Below are 14,573 nucleotides of genomic sequence, written 5' to 3' on the forward strand. Positions count from 1 at the left end.
GCTATAAACATCTCAAAGAACCCTATTCAGCACAGTAGGACCAAACATATTGATATTCGTCACCATTTTATTAGAGAACTTGTGGAGGATAAGACTGTAGTCTTAGAGCATGTTGCTATTGATATGCAGTTAGCTGATATTTTTACAAAGGCTTTGGATGCAAATCAGTTTGAATTCCTGAGAGGAAAATTAGGGATTTGCATTTATGAAGACTTGTAGCAATTAATATGGAGTGGAAAAAGTAATCAAATTATTGTCTATGTGCCTAAAATAAAGTGCCCCCATGATGGTAAATATTCACCTTGTTTTGGAAATATCATCCTCACACGCTACCCCCACAACATCATTACCTACTCCAACTCTTCCATCTTCCTTTTACTTCTCCATATTCCTATGTTAGGGCAACATTACCTTTTCCAGAAAAACTCCAAAGTGTCACAACATCAAGATACATCTGCTTCTAAAAATACTAAGCTACTCCAAAGGTTAGTGCTCCTCCCATGGGCATCCCTGATGATGAGATTTTGAATGTTGCTCCTCTCTCTGTTATTCCCGGTGCGGACATTGATTTGAACCAACCCATCTCCATTGATGCCTTAGCTTCTGCATGCTCCAATCAAGGTAACCCCTCTTGTATTCCTTCTGGTTCAACTCCTGTCACTAACTCTAAGGAAGATACACACTACATTGATCGTGTTATAAGAGACCTAGTCACTAGAATTCTTAATGAAGGCCACTCTGTGAAGGGAGTTTCTACTCCCCTTTCTCAAATGTACCCCTCTCCTGAGGTTGAACAACATAGTGATAAGGATGACGATCCCTCCAGTTCTGACAAGGACTTGGCTGCTGAAAGGTTGTGCTCTCTAGGGCAGACCACGTCTGAAAAAGGGAAATATGTGGCTTCTCACACTGCTAATGCTTCCCACTCTGAGAAGCATGATGATGCAAATGTTGTGATTGATCTAGAGGATGGTAGCTCTGATGATCAAGAGGAAATCTTGATTCATCGCATGAAGCCAAGTGTGGCTAAACGCATGAAGACTCGCAAAGGAAAATCTGTGGCTGAACTTATGTCAGCTAGAAAAGCCAAGAAGACTGCTGGTATTGGTCCCTCCAAACCATGGAGCAAGGTTGAAGTAAAGAAGAGGAAGGTCAGAGATGATTCTGAGCCTGAAGAGGATGTTGAGGAAGATGTCCCTGACATCTCGCCTGTGAAGAAAACCATTGTTAGGAAGTCTCCTGGTAAAGTTGTAAGAACAAAAATAGTTCTACAACAGATTCCCAGATTTTGATGATAACAAAGGATGAAACCAAAAATGGCACTCTAACGAAAAGTTCTAAAGTGTGCAGGACTCTAAACAAGAAGAAAGGAATTTGATCACGTCATCAGATACAGAATCAAATCAGATACAAATTATCAGAATATCAGAAGCATCTGAAGTAGAAACGCGCTCTAGAAGATCTGACTCTGAGCAAAACAACATATCAGAATATCAGAAGCATCTGAAGAAAAAGAAGCGCTCTAGAAGTTCTGACTCTGAGCAACGGTATATCAGAAATTCCAGAAGTCTCAAGATCATCTGAAGATAACACTGGAAATCTAAAAGATGAGGACTATCAGAAGCTCTGAAGCCACATCTCAAGATCTCAGTCTAACAGAGTGACGCAGACTCTGATAATGGATTTCCTTATCCAGAAAGAGTAACGACAACTTCAACTTCAAATGGAAAGAAACTATAATTGGAAAGAAGTTATTCAGGGAGACAAACTTGTTCTGGCAAGAAACAACGAAGTTATGGCATTAAACTCTCATCAAGACTAAATATCTGCCATTACTACCAACGGTTGTTTTTCACCTCTATATAAAGAACGACGAACCTCATTGAGAGATACACCTGAACGCACAGAATTACTCTACTCTCTCTCTAATCTTTCACGAGCTTTTGCTCATAACGTGAAACCTCTTATCTGCTCTAATTGTTGTAATACTTGCTTTATCCTAGAAGCACTCTAGATTACAAATTCTGTTTTTATCTCAATTGTTTTAATTCCTCAAGTGAATCTGCGCAGTCTGTATACTTGAGAGGACTAAGAGATCCTTCTCTTAGACGTTGGTTGTAATAATCTTTCAAGATTAGTGGATTAAGTCCTTGTTCAAGGCGAAATCACCTTGGCCGGGTGGACTGGAGTAGCTTTGTGTTATAAGCGAACCAGTATAAAATCCTGTGTGATTTTATTTTTGCAAAAACGCTTATTTTCCAAAACAATTCAAACCCCCTTTCTTGTTTTTCTCACCTTCAGTTGGTATCAGAGCTTCGGCTCTGTTATTGATTTTCCAATCAAACACTTAACCATGTAGAGAGATCCAGAACGAGAAAAACTATGGCCCAGACAAACGAAAGAGACAGTTACAATGCTAAGCCTCCTGTCTTTGATGGAGGGAAATTCGATTACTGGAAAGATAGAATTGAAAGTTTCTTTCTAGGCTATGACGCTGATCTCTGGGACATTGTCACAGATGGATACACACCTCCTGTAACTAATGCTGGAGTTGAAGTTCCCAGAAGTAAGATGATAGATGATCAGAAGCGCGTATTCAAGAATCATCTCAAAGCCAGAATGATACTTCTCAATGCCATATCCTATAATGAGTATGAAAAAATCACCAACAGGGAAACAACTAAAGATATACTTGATTCTCTGAAGATGACTCATGAAGGAAACTCTCAGGTCAAAGAAACAAAGGCTCTGGCTCTAATCCAGAAGTATGAAGCCTTCAAAATGGAGGATGACGAAGCCATAGAGGTAATGTTCTCTAGATTCCAAAATCTTATTGCAGGTCTCAAAGTTCTAGACAAAGGATACACAACTGCAGACCACGTTAAAAAGATAGTCAGAAGCTTGCCAAAGAAGTGGAGACCCATGGTCACTGCTCTGAAGCTGTCAAAGGATCTGAACAACATCAGTCTTGAAGAGCTTGTCAGTTCCCTTAGAAGCCATGAGATAGAACTAGAGGAAGATGAGCCTCAAAAGAAGAACAAGTCTGTAGCATTAAAGTCCAGATCTGAAAGACGCAAATCTGACAGAAACAAAGCATTCCAGGCCGAAACAGAAGATGCGGATGACTCTGAACATGAAGATTCTGATGATGAAGAAGAATTGTCCCTCTTGACCAGAAGAGTTAAACAACTCTGGAAAAAGAGGAACAACAACTTCAGAAGACCAAGACCCAGAGGGGATCGATCAGAATCACCCTTAAAAGGTAAAACTAACAAAGATGTTACTTGTTATGAATGTAAAGAAACAGGTCACTACAGGAATGAATGCCCCAAGCTAAAGAAAGACAGCTCCAGAAAAGAATGCTTCAAGAAAAATTCCCTCAGAACCAAGAAGGGATTAATGGCTACCTGGGATGATAGTGAATCTGACTCATCAGAATCTGACGCTGATGAACAGGCCAATGTGGCGTTCATGGCCACCACATCCAGGAACAGCTCAGATGAAGAATCTGAATCAGAAGAGGTATTCACTGAACTCTCTCGATCTGATTTAGAATCATGCTTGCCTGAAACTCTTAACTCATATCAGAAACTAAAATAAAAATTTAAAGCAATAAAAGGCTGTCTTGAAGAAAAATTTGAAGAATGTGGCAAACTTGAGATGACAATTCTAGAACTCAAAGATGAAAACAAAGTTTAACATCACTAAAAGATGCAGCAAAGAAAAATTGCTTAAAACTAGAAGAAGCGTTATCTCAAGCTCCACAAACTTCAAATACGATAATTTATAAATACGAAAAAGCCTTTCAAAAGTTTCTGAAAAATGGGATAGGAAGGAGTGTAATGGCATCCATGATTTATGGAGTCAGTCAGAACAATAGAAAAGGAATTGGGTATGATCCTAAGGAAGATAAAACTTCTACTAGTGACCAACTTAAATCTCCATTTTCATATCACTATACACACACACAAGAGCAAAAATTTGAAAATGCTAGAAAACCCAAAGTGGTAAGAAACTTTGGGAAAGCTAATCAGAAAGGACCCAAGAGACTCTGGGTACCAAAAGATAAGATTGTTTATGTTGCAGATATCTTATGCAGCAAAGTTCAGACACCAGTCATGGTACCTGGACTCTGGATGCTCGCGACACATGATGGGAAGAAAGTCTATGTTCCAAAGCCTGGAACTTAAAGACGCTGGATTCGTAGGCTTCGGAGGAGATCAGAAAGGAAGGATCAGAGGCTCCGGAACTATTGGTAATGGTACTCTTCCCTCTATATCTGATGTCCTTTACATAGAAGGATTTAATGCATAATTTGTTATCCATAAGTTAATTAAGTGATAACGGTTATGATGTGATCTTTAATCAAAAAACATGTAAAGCCATAAATCAAAACAATGGTTCTGTCCTATTCACAGGCAAGAGGAAAAGCAATATTTATAAAATTAATCTTTCTGATTTAAAAGAACAAAATGTGAAATGTCTGATGTCTGTTCACGAAGAGCAATGGGTATGGCATAGACGCTTGGGCCACATTAGCATGAGGAAACTATCTCAGCTAAATAAACTCGAGTTAGTCAGAGGCCTACCTAAACTGAAGTTCTCTTCAGATGCTCTATGTGAAGCATGTCAGAAAGGGAAATTTTCAAAAACTTCTTTCAAAAAGAAAACTATTGTTACTACCTCTAAGCCTCTGGAACTTCTTCACATTGATTTATTTGGTCCTGTGAAAACAGCATCAGTCAATGGAAAGAAGTACGGACTAGTCATTGTTGATGATTTCAGTCGCTGGACATGGGTGAAATTCCTAAAACACAAGAGTGAGTCTCACTCTGTATTCACTAGTTTCTGCTCCAAAGTGCAAAAAGAATTTGACTCTAAAATTGTCAGAGTCAGAAGTGATCATGGTGGGGAATTCGAAAATAAATCCTTTGAGGAATTATTTGACTCTAATGGAATATCCCATGATTTCTCCTGCCCTAGAACTCCACAACAAAATGGAGTTGTAGAGAGGAAGAATAGGACACTCCAAGAGATGGCCAGAACTATGATCAACGAAACTAATGTGGCTAAGCACTTTTGGGCCGAAGCTGTAAATACAGCGTGTTACATTCAGAATAGAATCTCCATAAGACCTATTCTGGAAAAGACTCCCTATGAACTGTGTAAAGGAAGAAAACCAAACATTTCATACTTTCATCCATTTGGATGCTCTTGCTTTATTTTAAACACTAAAGAACATCTGAACAAGTTTGATTCCAAAGCACAGAAAGGTATTATGTTAGGATACTCAGAACGCTCTAAAGGCTACAGAGTATACAATACAGGAACCAAAATTGTGGAAGAATCAATTCATGTCAGATTTGATGATAAGCTTGACTCTGAAAAGTCAAAGCTAGTTGAAAACTTTGCAGATTTAGAAATCACTCTTGTAGGATCTGACAAAGCTCCAGAAGCAACTGCCATTCAGAATTCTGAGGAAATTAATCTTCCACTAATCCCCAAGAAAGCTAAAAGTCGCCTCAACGTATCTGAAGAATTGATTATGGGCAACAAGGACGAACCTGTCAGAACCAGATCTACATTCAGGACTTCTGAAGAGACTCCTCTGGGACTAGTGTCTCTGATCGAGCCTACGTCCTGTGATGAAGCACTTCAAGATAACGATTGGGTTCAAGCCATGCAAGAAGAATTAGATCAATTCACAAAGAATGATGTCTGGGATCTTGTTCCCAAGCCCAGAGGCACTCACATTATCGGAACCAGATGGGTATTCAGAAACAAGCTGAACGAGAAAGGAGAAGTCGTCAGAAACAAAGCTCGACTGGTAGCTCAAGGTTACAGTCAACAAGAAGGTATTGACTACAATGAAACTTTTGCTCCAGTCGCAACGTTAGAATCTATTCGTCTTCTTGTATCTTTCGCTATAAACCATTCTATTAAATTATATCAAATGGACGTCAAGAGCGCATTCCTTAATGGTTATATATCAGAAGAAGTGTATGTCAACCAACCTCCAGGTTTTGAAAATCCAAATTTTCCAGAACATGTTTTTAAACTTAAAAAATCTTTATATGGACTTAAACAAGCTCCTAGAGCTTGGTATGAATGTTTAAGTAACTTTCTTCTGGAACACAATTTCATCAGAGGGAAAGTTGACTCCACACTCTTCTGTAAGAACCTTAACAATGATCTCATGATATGCCAGATATACGTTGATGATATTATTTTTGGTTCAGCTAACGCCTCTGTTTGTCAAGAATTCTCTGAGTTAATGCAGGCAGAATTTGAAATGAGCTTGATGCAAGAACTAAAGTTCTTTCTAGGAATTCAAATTAACCAAACTTCAGAAGTCACATACGTTCATCAAAGCAAATACATAAAAGATGTTCTGAAGAAATTTGACATGGCTGAATGCAACTCTACGAAGACTCCCATGCATCCAACATGCATTCTTGAAAAGGAAGAAGTCAGTAAAAAGGTTTGTCAGAAGCTCTATCGTGGTATGATAGGCTCCCTTCTCTATCTGACTGCTACTCGACCTGATATTCTCTTTAGTGTCTGTCTATGTGCCAGATTTCAATCAGATCCTAGAGAAACTCACTTAACAGCAATTAAGAGAATTTTCAAATATCTGAAAGGAACTCCTAACCTGGGCCTGATGTATGAGAAAACATCAGAGTATAGACTTTCGGGTTACTGTGATGCAGATTACGCAGGAGATAGATTGGAACGAAAAAGCACATATGGAAATTGTCAGTTCTTAGGAAACAATCTGATATCCTGGGCTAGCAAAAGACAGTCAACTACCGCTCTATCCACAGCAGAAGATGAATACATCTCAGCATCACTGTGTACAACTCAGATGCTCTGGATGAAGAATCAGTTAGAAGATCTGCAAATCTTCAAGAGTAACATTCTTATCTTTTGTGATAATACTGCTGCCATTTGTTTAAGTAAGAATCCCATTCTACACTCCAGAGCTAAGCACATTGAAATAAAACATCATTTTATTAGAGACTATGTTTAGAAAGGGATAGTAACATTGAAGTTCATTGATAAAGATCATCAATTGGCAGATATCTTTACTAAGCCTTTAGCTGAAGATAGATTCCTCTTTATCCTAGAAAATCTGAACATTCAAAATTGCCCTGAATAAATTGTGCCTATGAAGCTGTAAAATGAGACTCTGACATAAACAAATAAGATTCTGCCTCTGACTCTGATACTTCTACCTAGTTAAGAAGATATCTGAGTTAGAAATCTCCAGGAACCATTCGTTTGGTATTCCTGAAGATTAGATAAAGCAAACACGTGGAGTGAATTGCGTCTAACCTTGGAACTTCTAGACAGCTGTCCAGAAGTAAATCAAGGGACAGACGTTTGAGATCTCCTCGAGTAGTGTGCGAACTGTTGGGATTAGACATGATTAATGAGCCATAATCATTTCTCCCTCTAAACGTGCTAACTTGGTTTTTGTGCTAACTCTGATTTGCGTGTCGTTTTGCATGCGTTTTTTTTGGGTATTTAAACACTTCTCTCACACTTCACACACGCTTCACTCTCACTCACTTGTTCAAACCAAGTTCTCTCAGGCATTTCTGCAAACAGTTCATCTTCATCTCAGTTCTTCATCAACAATGGATTCTCAACAACAATCTGTGTTCAACTACTCTCAACAAATGAACTCCAGCAACGCAGCTCAAAGAACAAGCAATCCTACTCCCACCGTTACAGGCGTAACTGCAACACCAGTGTACAAGGAGCCTCACATCCTTGACCGTGAGCCTCATATAAATCTTGCAACTCCTTTCGAGAAACTGGACGTGCTGTGTGAATCCCTGGTGGATTTTAACAACATGAAGAGAAATGGCGTAGACCTCACTGAAGAACTTCATCAACAAGGTTGGGGAAACTACTTTCAACGCCTCTACGGTCCAGTTTACCCAAACCTTATTAAGGAATTCTGGAGGTTTGCTGATGCTGACGATCATTTCATCGTCTCCTACGTTTTGGGTGTAAAAATTGTGATTACTGAAAAGTCAATCGCTGCCTTGCTGAACATGGAGAAAGCTGGAGGAAGAAGAATTTACAACATAAATCCCAGGGCGAAATACATTGCTCATGAAATCAATCCCACAATCTTCAAACTCAACACAAAAGGCAATCCCTCAAAGAACAAGGAACTACATCAGAATCTCCGGGTGTGGCTCAAAATCATTCTGGGAACTATTCATCATTGCCCAGCATCAAACTCATCAGATTACATCAATACAGATCAGAAATGTATTCTGTATTGTATTCATAAAGGTCTGAAGCTTTGCCTCCCTGCACTCCTCTTCAAATACCTCAGAGATTCTGTACGGGAAACCAGGAATAACATGAAACCCAGAACTTACATTCCTCTGGGAAGACTCCTCTCAGATGTGCTGATAGAAAATGGTCTCGTGGACCATCTGATAAAACACAAACTCATGGAAGACTTGGCAATAGAAACTGGAAGGCCTCTGAACTCCAGGAATCTGAAGAGCATGGGGATTCTGGAGAAGATTCACGTTAAACCTACTCTGGACACTTCTTGGGAAGCCTTAAAAGATCAGAGGGATATGCCAAATGGTCTATGTAAGTTCTATAGGGATGAACCCAAAGAAGCAATTCTCCACTATCTCCAACGTCTGAAGGATGAAGGAGTGGACATATCAAATTTCAGACTGAGCGAACTGCCAGATTCAGCTCCAAACTTCGTGAGGTTTAAAAGAGGTCCATCTGAGAAGGCATCGAAGGCGAAGAAAACAAAGCTAGGGGAATCCTCTGAATCAAGATCTCCAGCACCTCTGCAAGAGTCTTCTGGTAAGTCTGCCTCTACTGCTCCCTCTGTACAGCCACTTGCTTCTTCTATTCCTCTACCAACACCCATCTACACTACATCTGAAACCCCTCCTTCAACAACCAGAACCTCTCAACCACTACCAAAATTCAACCTTGCCAATACCTCATTACCACTATCCGAAGCTGAAGAAATGAATCAAACCACTTCCTCATTCTCAGCCCCAGAATCACCTCCCTATTTTGTCATTTCTTCTGACACAGAACCCTCTGACCCCGCTTCTCCCACTCTAGCCCAACTATAAACTCTGAACCGTAATTCACAACAACCACAACAATCTCCACCTGAACCTGAAGTAGCTTCACCACCCACAGAACAACCAACCGTCACTCCATCTGAAGTTCAACCCTCTGACCTCAATACCTCTGACATTACCCCTCCAAACACTTCCGCTGAACCTCCAACTCTCAACCTAAGCCCTCCAAACTCTTCACCTCAACCATCTGAACCAGAACATTCCCTGCCAACCCTAGAGGAAGCAATTATGCTGTTTGCAGGAGCATCAGTTGAAAAGGTCAAGTCTCTGACCATCAACTCTGGTATCAGTGATGATCCTGACTCTGTTAGAACACACTGGAATAGAGTCATTGGCTGGATGACATCTGAGGCCTTTAAACTGAAGCACATCTCTGAGCAAGTCAGAAACGACTTCATCAGAGACGCTGAGGCAAGACTACAGGAGCGCTTGGCCAGAGAAGCTGAAGAAGAAGCCAGAAGGATAGAAGAAGAAAGAGCAAGACAAGAAGAACTTCAAAGGGTGCGAGAAGCTGAAGCCAAAGCTCTCGTTGATGCTGCTGCTGCTGCTGAAGCTGAAGCAAAGGCTGCTGCTGAAGCTGAAGCTAAAGCCGCTGAAGAACAGAATGCTCATACTCAGGGGGAGTCCTCTACTTTTTCCCCTCTGGTTCTCAAGACCCTTGAGGAGCTTCAGAAAGAGCAGAAGGAAGTCCGAGCCAGATTGGATCAACAAGACACAGTCAACGCCAACATCCAGAACCTGCTGACTCAACTGCTTCAGAGAATGCCTCCTCCTCCCAACCCTTAGGCACTTAGGATTTTTTGCTTGTCTTTGTCTCTGATGTTTTTTTTTATCTGAATATATCTACATATTTTTCTTCCTGCTTATTATTTTGTTTAAGTCTTTTTGATTCTGACAAAAAGGGGGAGAAATCAAATAGCTCTGATGAAAAATTGCCTAATGCCTTAAGCACTTTGCAAACATATTATTCTCTAAAATAAATCTATCTAATACTTGACTTAAGAAATTGCATAAAGGTATCGAGAAACTTCATTGCTTGGAAGCTCTGGTAAGAACTTCTGAACTCCCTAGCCTATCTCAGGGGGAGCTCACTTCTATCTGATCTGATAAACTCTTAATTTTTGAATGTTTCATCTGTCATTTGAGTTTGTTTTGTCATCATCAAAAAGGGGGAGATTGTAAGAACAAAAATAGTTCTACAACAGATTCCAAGATTTTGATGATAACAAAGGATGAAACCAAAAATGGCACTCTAACGAAAAGTTCTAAAGTGTGCAGGACTCTAAACAAGAAGAAAGGAATCTGATCACGTCATCAGATACAGAATCAAATCAGATACAAATTATCAGAATATCAGAAGCATCTGAAGTAGAAACGCGCTCTAGAAGATCTGACTCTGAGCAAAACAGCATATCAGAATATCAGAAGCATCTGAAGAAAAAGAAGCGCTCTAGAAGTTCTGACTCTGAGCAACGGTATATCAGAAATTCCAGAAGTCTCAAGATCATCTGAAGATAACACTGGAAATCTAAAAGATGAGGACTATCAAAAGCTATGAAGCCACATCTCAAGATCTTAGTCTAACAGAGTGACGCAGACTCTGATAATGGATTTCCTTATCCAGAAAGAGTAACGGCAACTTCAACTTCAAATGGAAAGAAACTATAATTGGAAAGAAGTTATTCAGGGAGACAAACTTGTTCTGGCAAGAAACAACGAAGTTATGGCATTAAACTCTCATCAAGACTAAATATCTGCCATTACTACCAACGGTTGTTTTTCACCTCTATATAAAGAACAACGAACCTCATTGAGAGATACACCTGAACACACAGAATTACTCTACTCTCTCTCTAATCTTTCACGAGCTTTTGCTCATAAAGTGAAACCTCTTATCTGCTCTAATTGTTGTAATACTTGCTTTATCCTAGAAGCACTCTAGATTACAAATTCTGTTTTTATCTCAATTGTTTTAAGAGATCCTTCTCTTAGACGTTGGTCGTAATAATCTTTCAAGATTAATGGATTAAGTCCTTGTTGAAGGAGAAATCACCTTGGCCGGGTGGACTGGAGTAGCTTTGTGTTATAAGCGAACCAGTATAAAATCCTGTGTGATTTTATTTTTGCAAAAACGCTTATTTTCCAAAACAATTCAAACCCCCTTTTCTTGTTTTTCTCACCTTCAAAAGTCCCTGTTGTTCATTTGGATAACATCTCCTTCCATCTTGAGGATGGAGCTGCTAAGTGGAAATTTGTGATTCAAAGAAGGGTAGCTGTGGAAAGGGAGTTGGGAAAAGATGTCGATGATGTCAAGGAGGTCATGAACCTGATAAAAGTTGTTGGGTTGTTAAAAACTGTTGTTGGGTTCTCTTCATGCTATGAAGGTTTAGTTAAGGAATTTATTGTTAACATTCCTGAGGATATTGCTGATAAGAACAGCAAGGAGTTCTGCAAGGTGTATGTGAGGGGTAAGTGTATAACATTCTCTCCTACTGTTAGTAATAATTTTCTAGGCAGAAAAATTGAGGGTGCAGGAGAATTAGAAGTTACAGACAATCAAGTTTGTAGGGAGATTACAGCTAGGCAGGTGAAAGTTTGGCCTGTTAAAAAGCATCTTCCAGTTGGGAAGTTGACTGTCAAGTATGCTATCCTGCATAAAATAGGAGCTGCCAACTGGGTCCCTACCAACCATATCTCCAACATTGCTAATACTCTTGGGAGGTTTATTTTTGCTGTTAGAACAAAAGTGAATTTTGACTATGGTAGATTTATGTTTGAACAAATCATCAAGCATGCAACTACTAATGCAGTTAAGTTGCCAATTGCCTTTCCCTCTATGATCTGTGGTATTATCTTGAATCAACATCCTGGTGTTCTGTGCTCTAATGACTTACCTAGTAGAAGAAAACCTGCTCTGTCTGTACACTACAAACTGTTTGAAGGAAGTCATGTCGAGGATATTGTCCTGACATCTGCCATGAAGAGGCCAGCCTCAAAAGTTGGAGTTATTGTTGAGCTTAAGGAGACATGCGAAGAGCTAGGTAAAGGGATAAGGATAGCCACGACTAGAAAACAATCGTTGGAATCCTTGATTGCAAGCTTGGAGCAAGCTGAGGGTGAAAATATTGATCATGCTAATGTCAGCCATGAAGAAGAAGCTGAAGCCCACACCTCTAGTGTGAGGTCTTCTAACCATGATGATACAAGGGGCAATTATGTTTCTGGTGCTGATGAAGCTGCAAGCTAAAGCTCTACTGAGTAGCTCCTTTGACTTTGGTCCCTATTGGTTTGATGGTTTTTGTTGTTTTGGTGGATTTCCTTGTTTTTGGTATTACTTAGTTGATTTGTTTCTCAACATTCTTTCAGTTGTGTATGAACTTGGTGTTGTAACTTTTTAACTTCTGATATTTCGGGTTATGACTAGATGGACATTTATTTTGTCTCTTTTGGTATCTTTTGGCTAAAAAGGGGGAGAAGTAGCTATAGATGATGTAAATGAGTATCTGTGTTGTTGCTGCTCTGTTTGTCTGATACAGGGGGGAGAATTTTCTAGTGTTTATTTGTTTGGCACAGGGGGAGGATTCCTGTGTTTTGTCTGAGTGAAGCAGGTTGTTGCTTGTTGTGGACTAGCTGAATGGGGAGATGGTGTGTTATGAGTACAAGCGCTTGTGTGTTCACTAGTTGTTATTTTTGCTAGTAATGTGTGTATGTTTACTTCTGCTGCTGAACTGATACTTTGATCGTGTGACCTGTTGTTTGTTTTAGCCAAAATTTGCCAAAGGGGGACTTTGTTGGTTCTATGTATTGGCATCAATTTTGGTAAAACTTAGTGTTATCACAAGATGTAACGCTTGTAGTCTTGACATGTGATATCAGCTTTCTGCAGGTTGTTTAATATGGATGTGTAGGATTTATTCAAGATGTCAGACCCGATGTTAAGACATGTGCATACAGAACATTCAGTCTGAATGTTATGTGTTTTATTGTTGCGCTTTTCATGCAAGTCTTTGTGTGCTTATGTGGATATTGCATGCGTTATTCAAGGAGTAATTCTATTTAAAGCCAATATATTATGTTCCCAAAGAGGAATGATTTGTTACTAATTCCTAGGGAATATGCGTTAGATAGGATTAGGGTTTCATGTTGCCCAGGGCCATTCAGAAAGCTTCTATTTAAAGACCATGTAAACCATGTGTAATGGTACAGAGAATAGACGAACGTTGAAGTCAGAAAGTGTTAGGGTTGTTAGCCTAATGTGCGTTTGTGAATTGTGGTCCATTCATTCATCTTGTTGATGTGTGAATTGGACTGAGTTTTGAGTTGTAATTTGTCAACTCTAAGCTTTGAAGTACGAGTGTATTTGTTTTACTTGATTGAAGCTTTTAAGCAAGATCAAGTGTGTGTCCTTGAAGTGTGTCTTCTTTCTTTGTGGTATTTGTTCTAGTATCACTGCTGTGATTGAGGGGGGGTGAGTAGGGTCTCATATCTAAGAGTTCTTAGATAGAAGTCACACGGGTAGAGATTAGGTGAAAATACTCTAACTTGAAGTTGTTTACTGAGAGTCTTTGAACTAATTCTGTTTAGTGGATTTCCTTCCTGGCTTGGTAGCCCCCAGACGTAGGTGTGTTTGCACCGAACTGGGTTAACAATTGCCTGTGTCATTTTTCAATTGTTTAATAATTTTATCCTGTTTATATTTTATCTGTTGTTCAGATATTAGTGTTGTGACGTTACCTTCGACATCTCATATATGATACCAGAATTTCAAAGTACATACTCGTTGTTGTTGATTACGTATCGAAATAGATCGAGGTTGTAGCCTCTCCAATAAATGACGCGCGAGTGGTAATTAGGCTCTTTAAGCATATAATTTTTCCTAGATTCGATGTGCCAAGACTTGTCATCAGTGATGGTGGATCCCATTTCATTTCAAAGATCTTTGAAAAGCTATTACTTAAATATGGAGTTCGACACCGCGTAGCAACACCCTATCACCCACAAACAAGTGGGCAAGTAGAGGTCTCGAATAGAGAAATCAACAAATCTTAGAAAAATCAGTTGTCACCTCTAGGAAAGATTGGTCTTCAAAGTTACACGAAGCTTTGTGGGCATATCGGACGGCTTATAAGACCCCGATAGGAACCACACCATTTAAGCTAGTTTATGGAAGATCGTGTCATCTGCCGGTAGAATTAGAGCATAAAGCATATTAGATCGTTAAAACCCTTAATCTAAATTATACTGCCGCAGGCGAGAAGAGAATATTAGATATCCATGAACTAGAAGAACTTATATTAGGCTCATACGAGAATGCCCAGATCTATAAAGAAAGAACTAAAAAATGGTATGACAAACGGATATCAAGGAAAGAGTTTAATGAGGGTGACATAGTACTTTTGTTTAATTCCCGACTTAAACTTTTTCCAGGAA

The 14,573-nt window shown here is 39.4% G+C and overlaps 1 protein-coding gene across 1 annotated transcript; it reads left to right on the top strand.

Moving 5' to 3' along the window:
- The first annotated feature begins 500 nt into the window (after positions 1-500).
- On the top strand, positions 501-12,390 carry LOC127122851 (uncharacterized). The gene is made up of 3 exons (XM_051053126.1): positions 501-1,242; positions 11,333-11,864; positions 12,042-12,390. The coding sequence occupies exons 1-3, from the start codon at positions 501-503 to the stop codon at positions 12,388-12,390; spliced, it is 1,623 nt and encodes a 540-aa protein (XP_050909083.1).
- The last annotated feature ends 2,183 nt before the right edge of the window (positions 12,391-14,573 follow it).

Source organism: Lathyrus oleraceus, chromosome 2 (assembly GCF_024323335.1).
Source record: "Lathyrus oleraceus cultivar Zhongwan6 chromosome 2, CAAS_Psat_ZW6_1.0, whole genome shotgun sequence".
Taxonomy (NCBI): domain Eukaryota; kingdom Viridiplantae; phylum Streptophyta; class Magnoliopsida; order Fabales; family Fabaceae; genus Lathyrus; species Lathyrus oleraceus.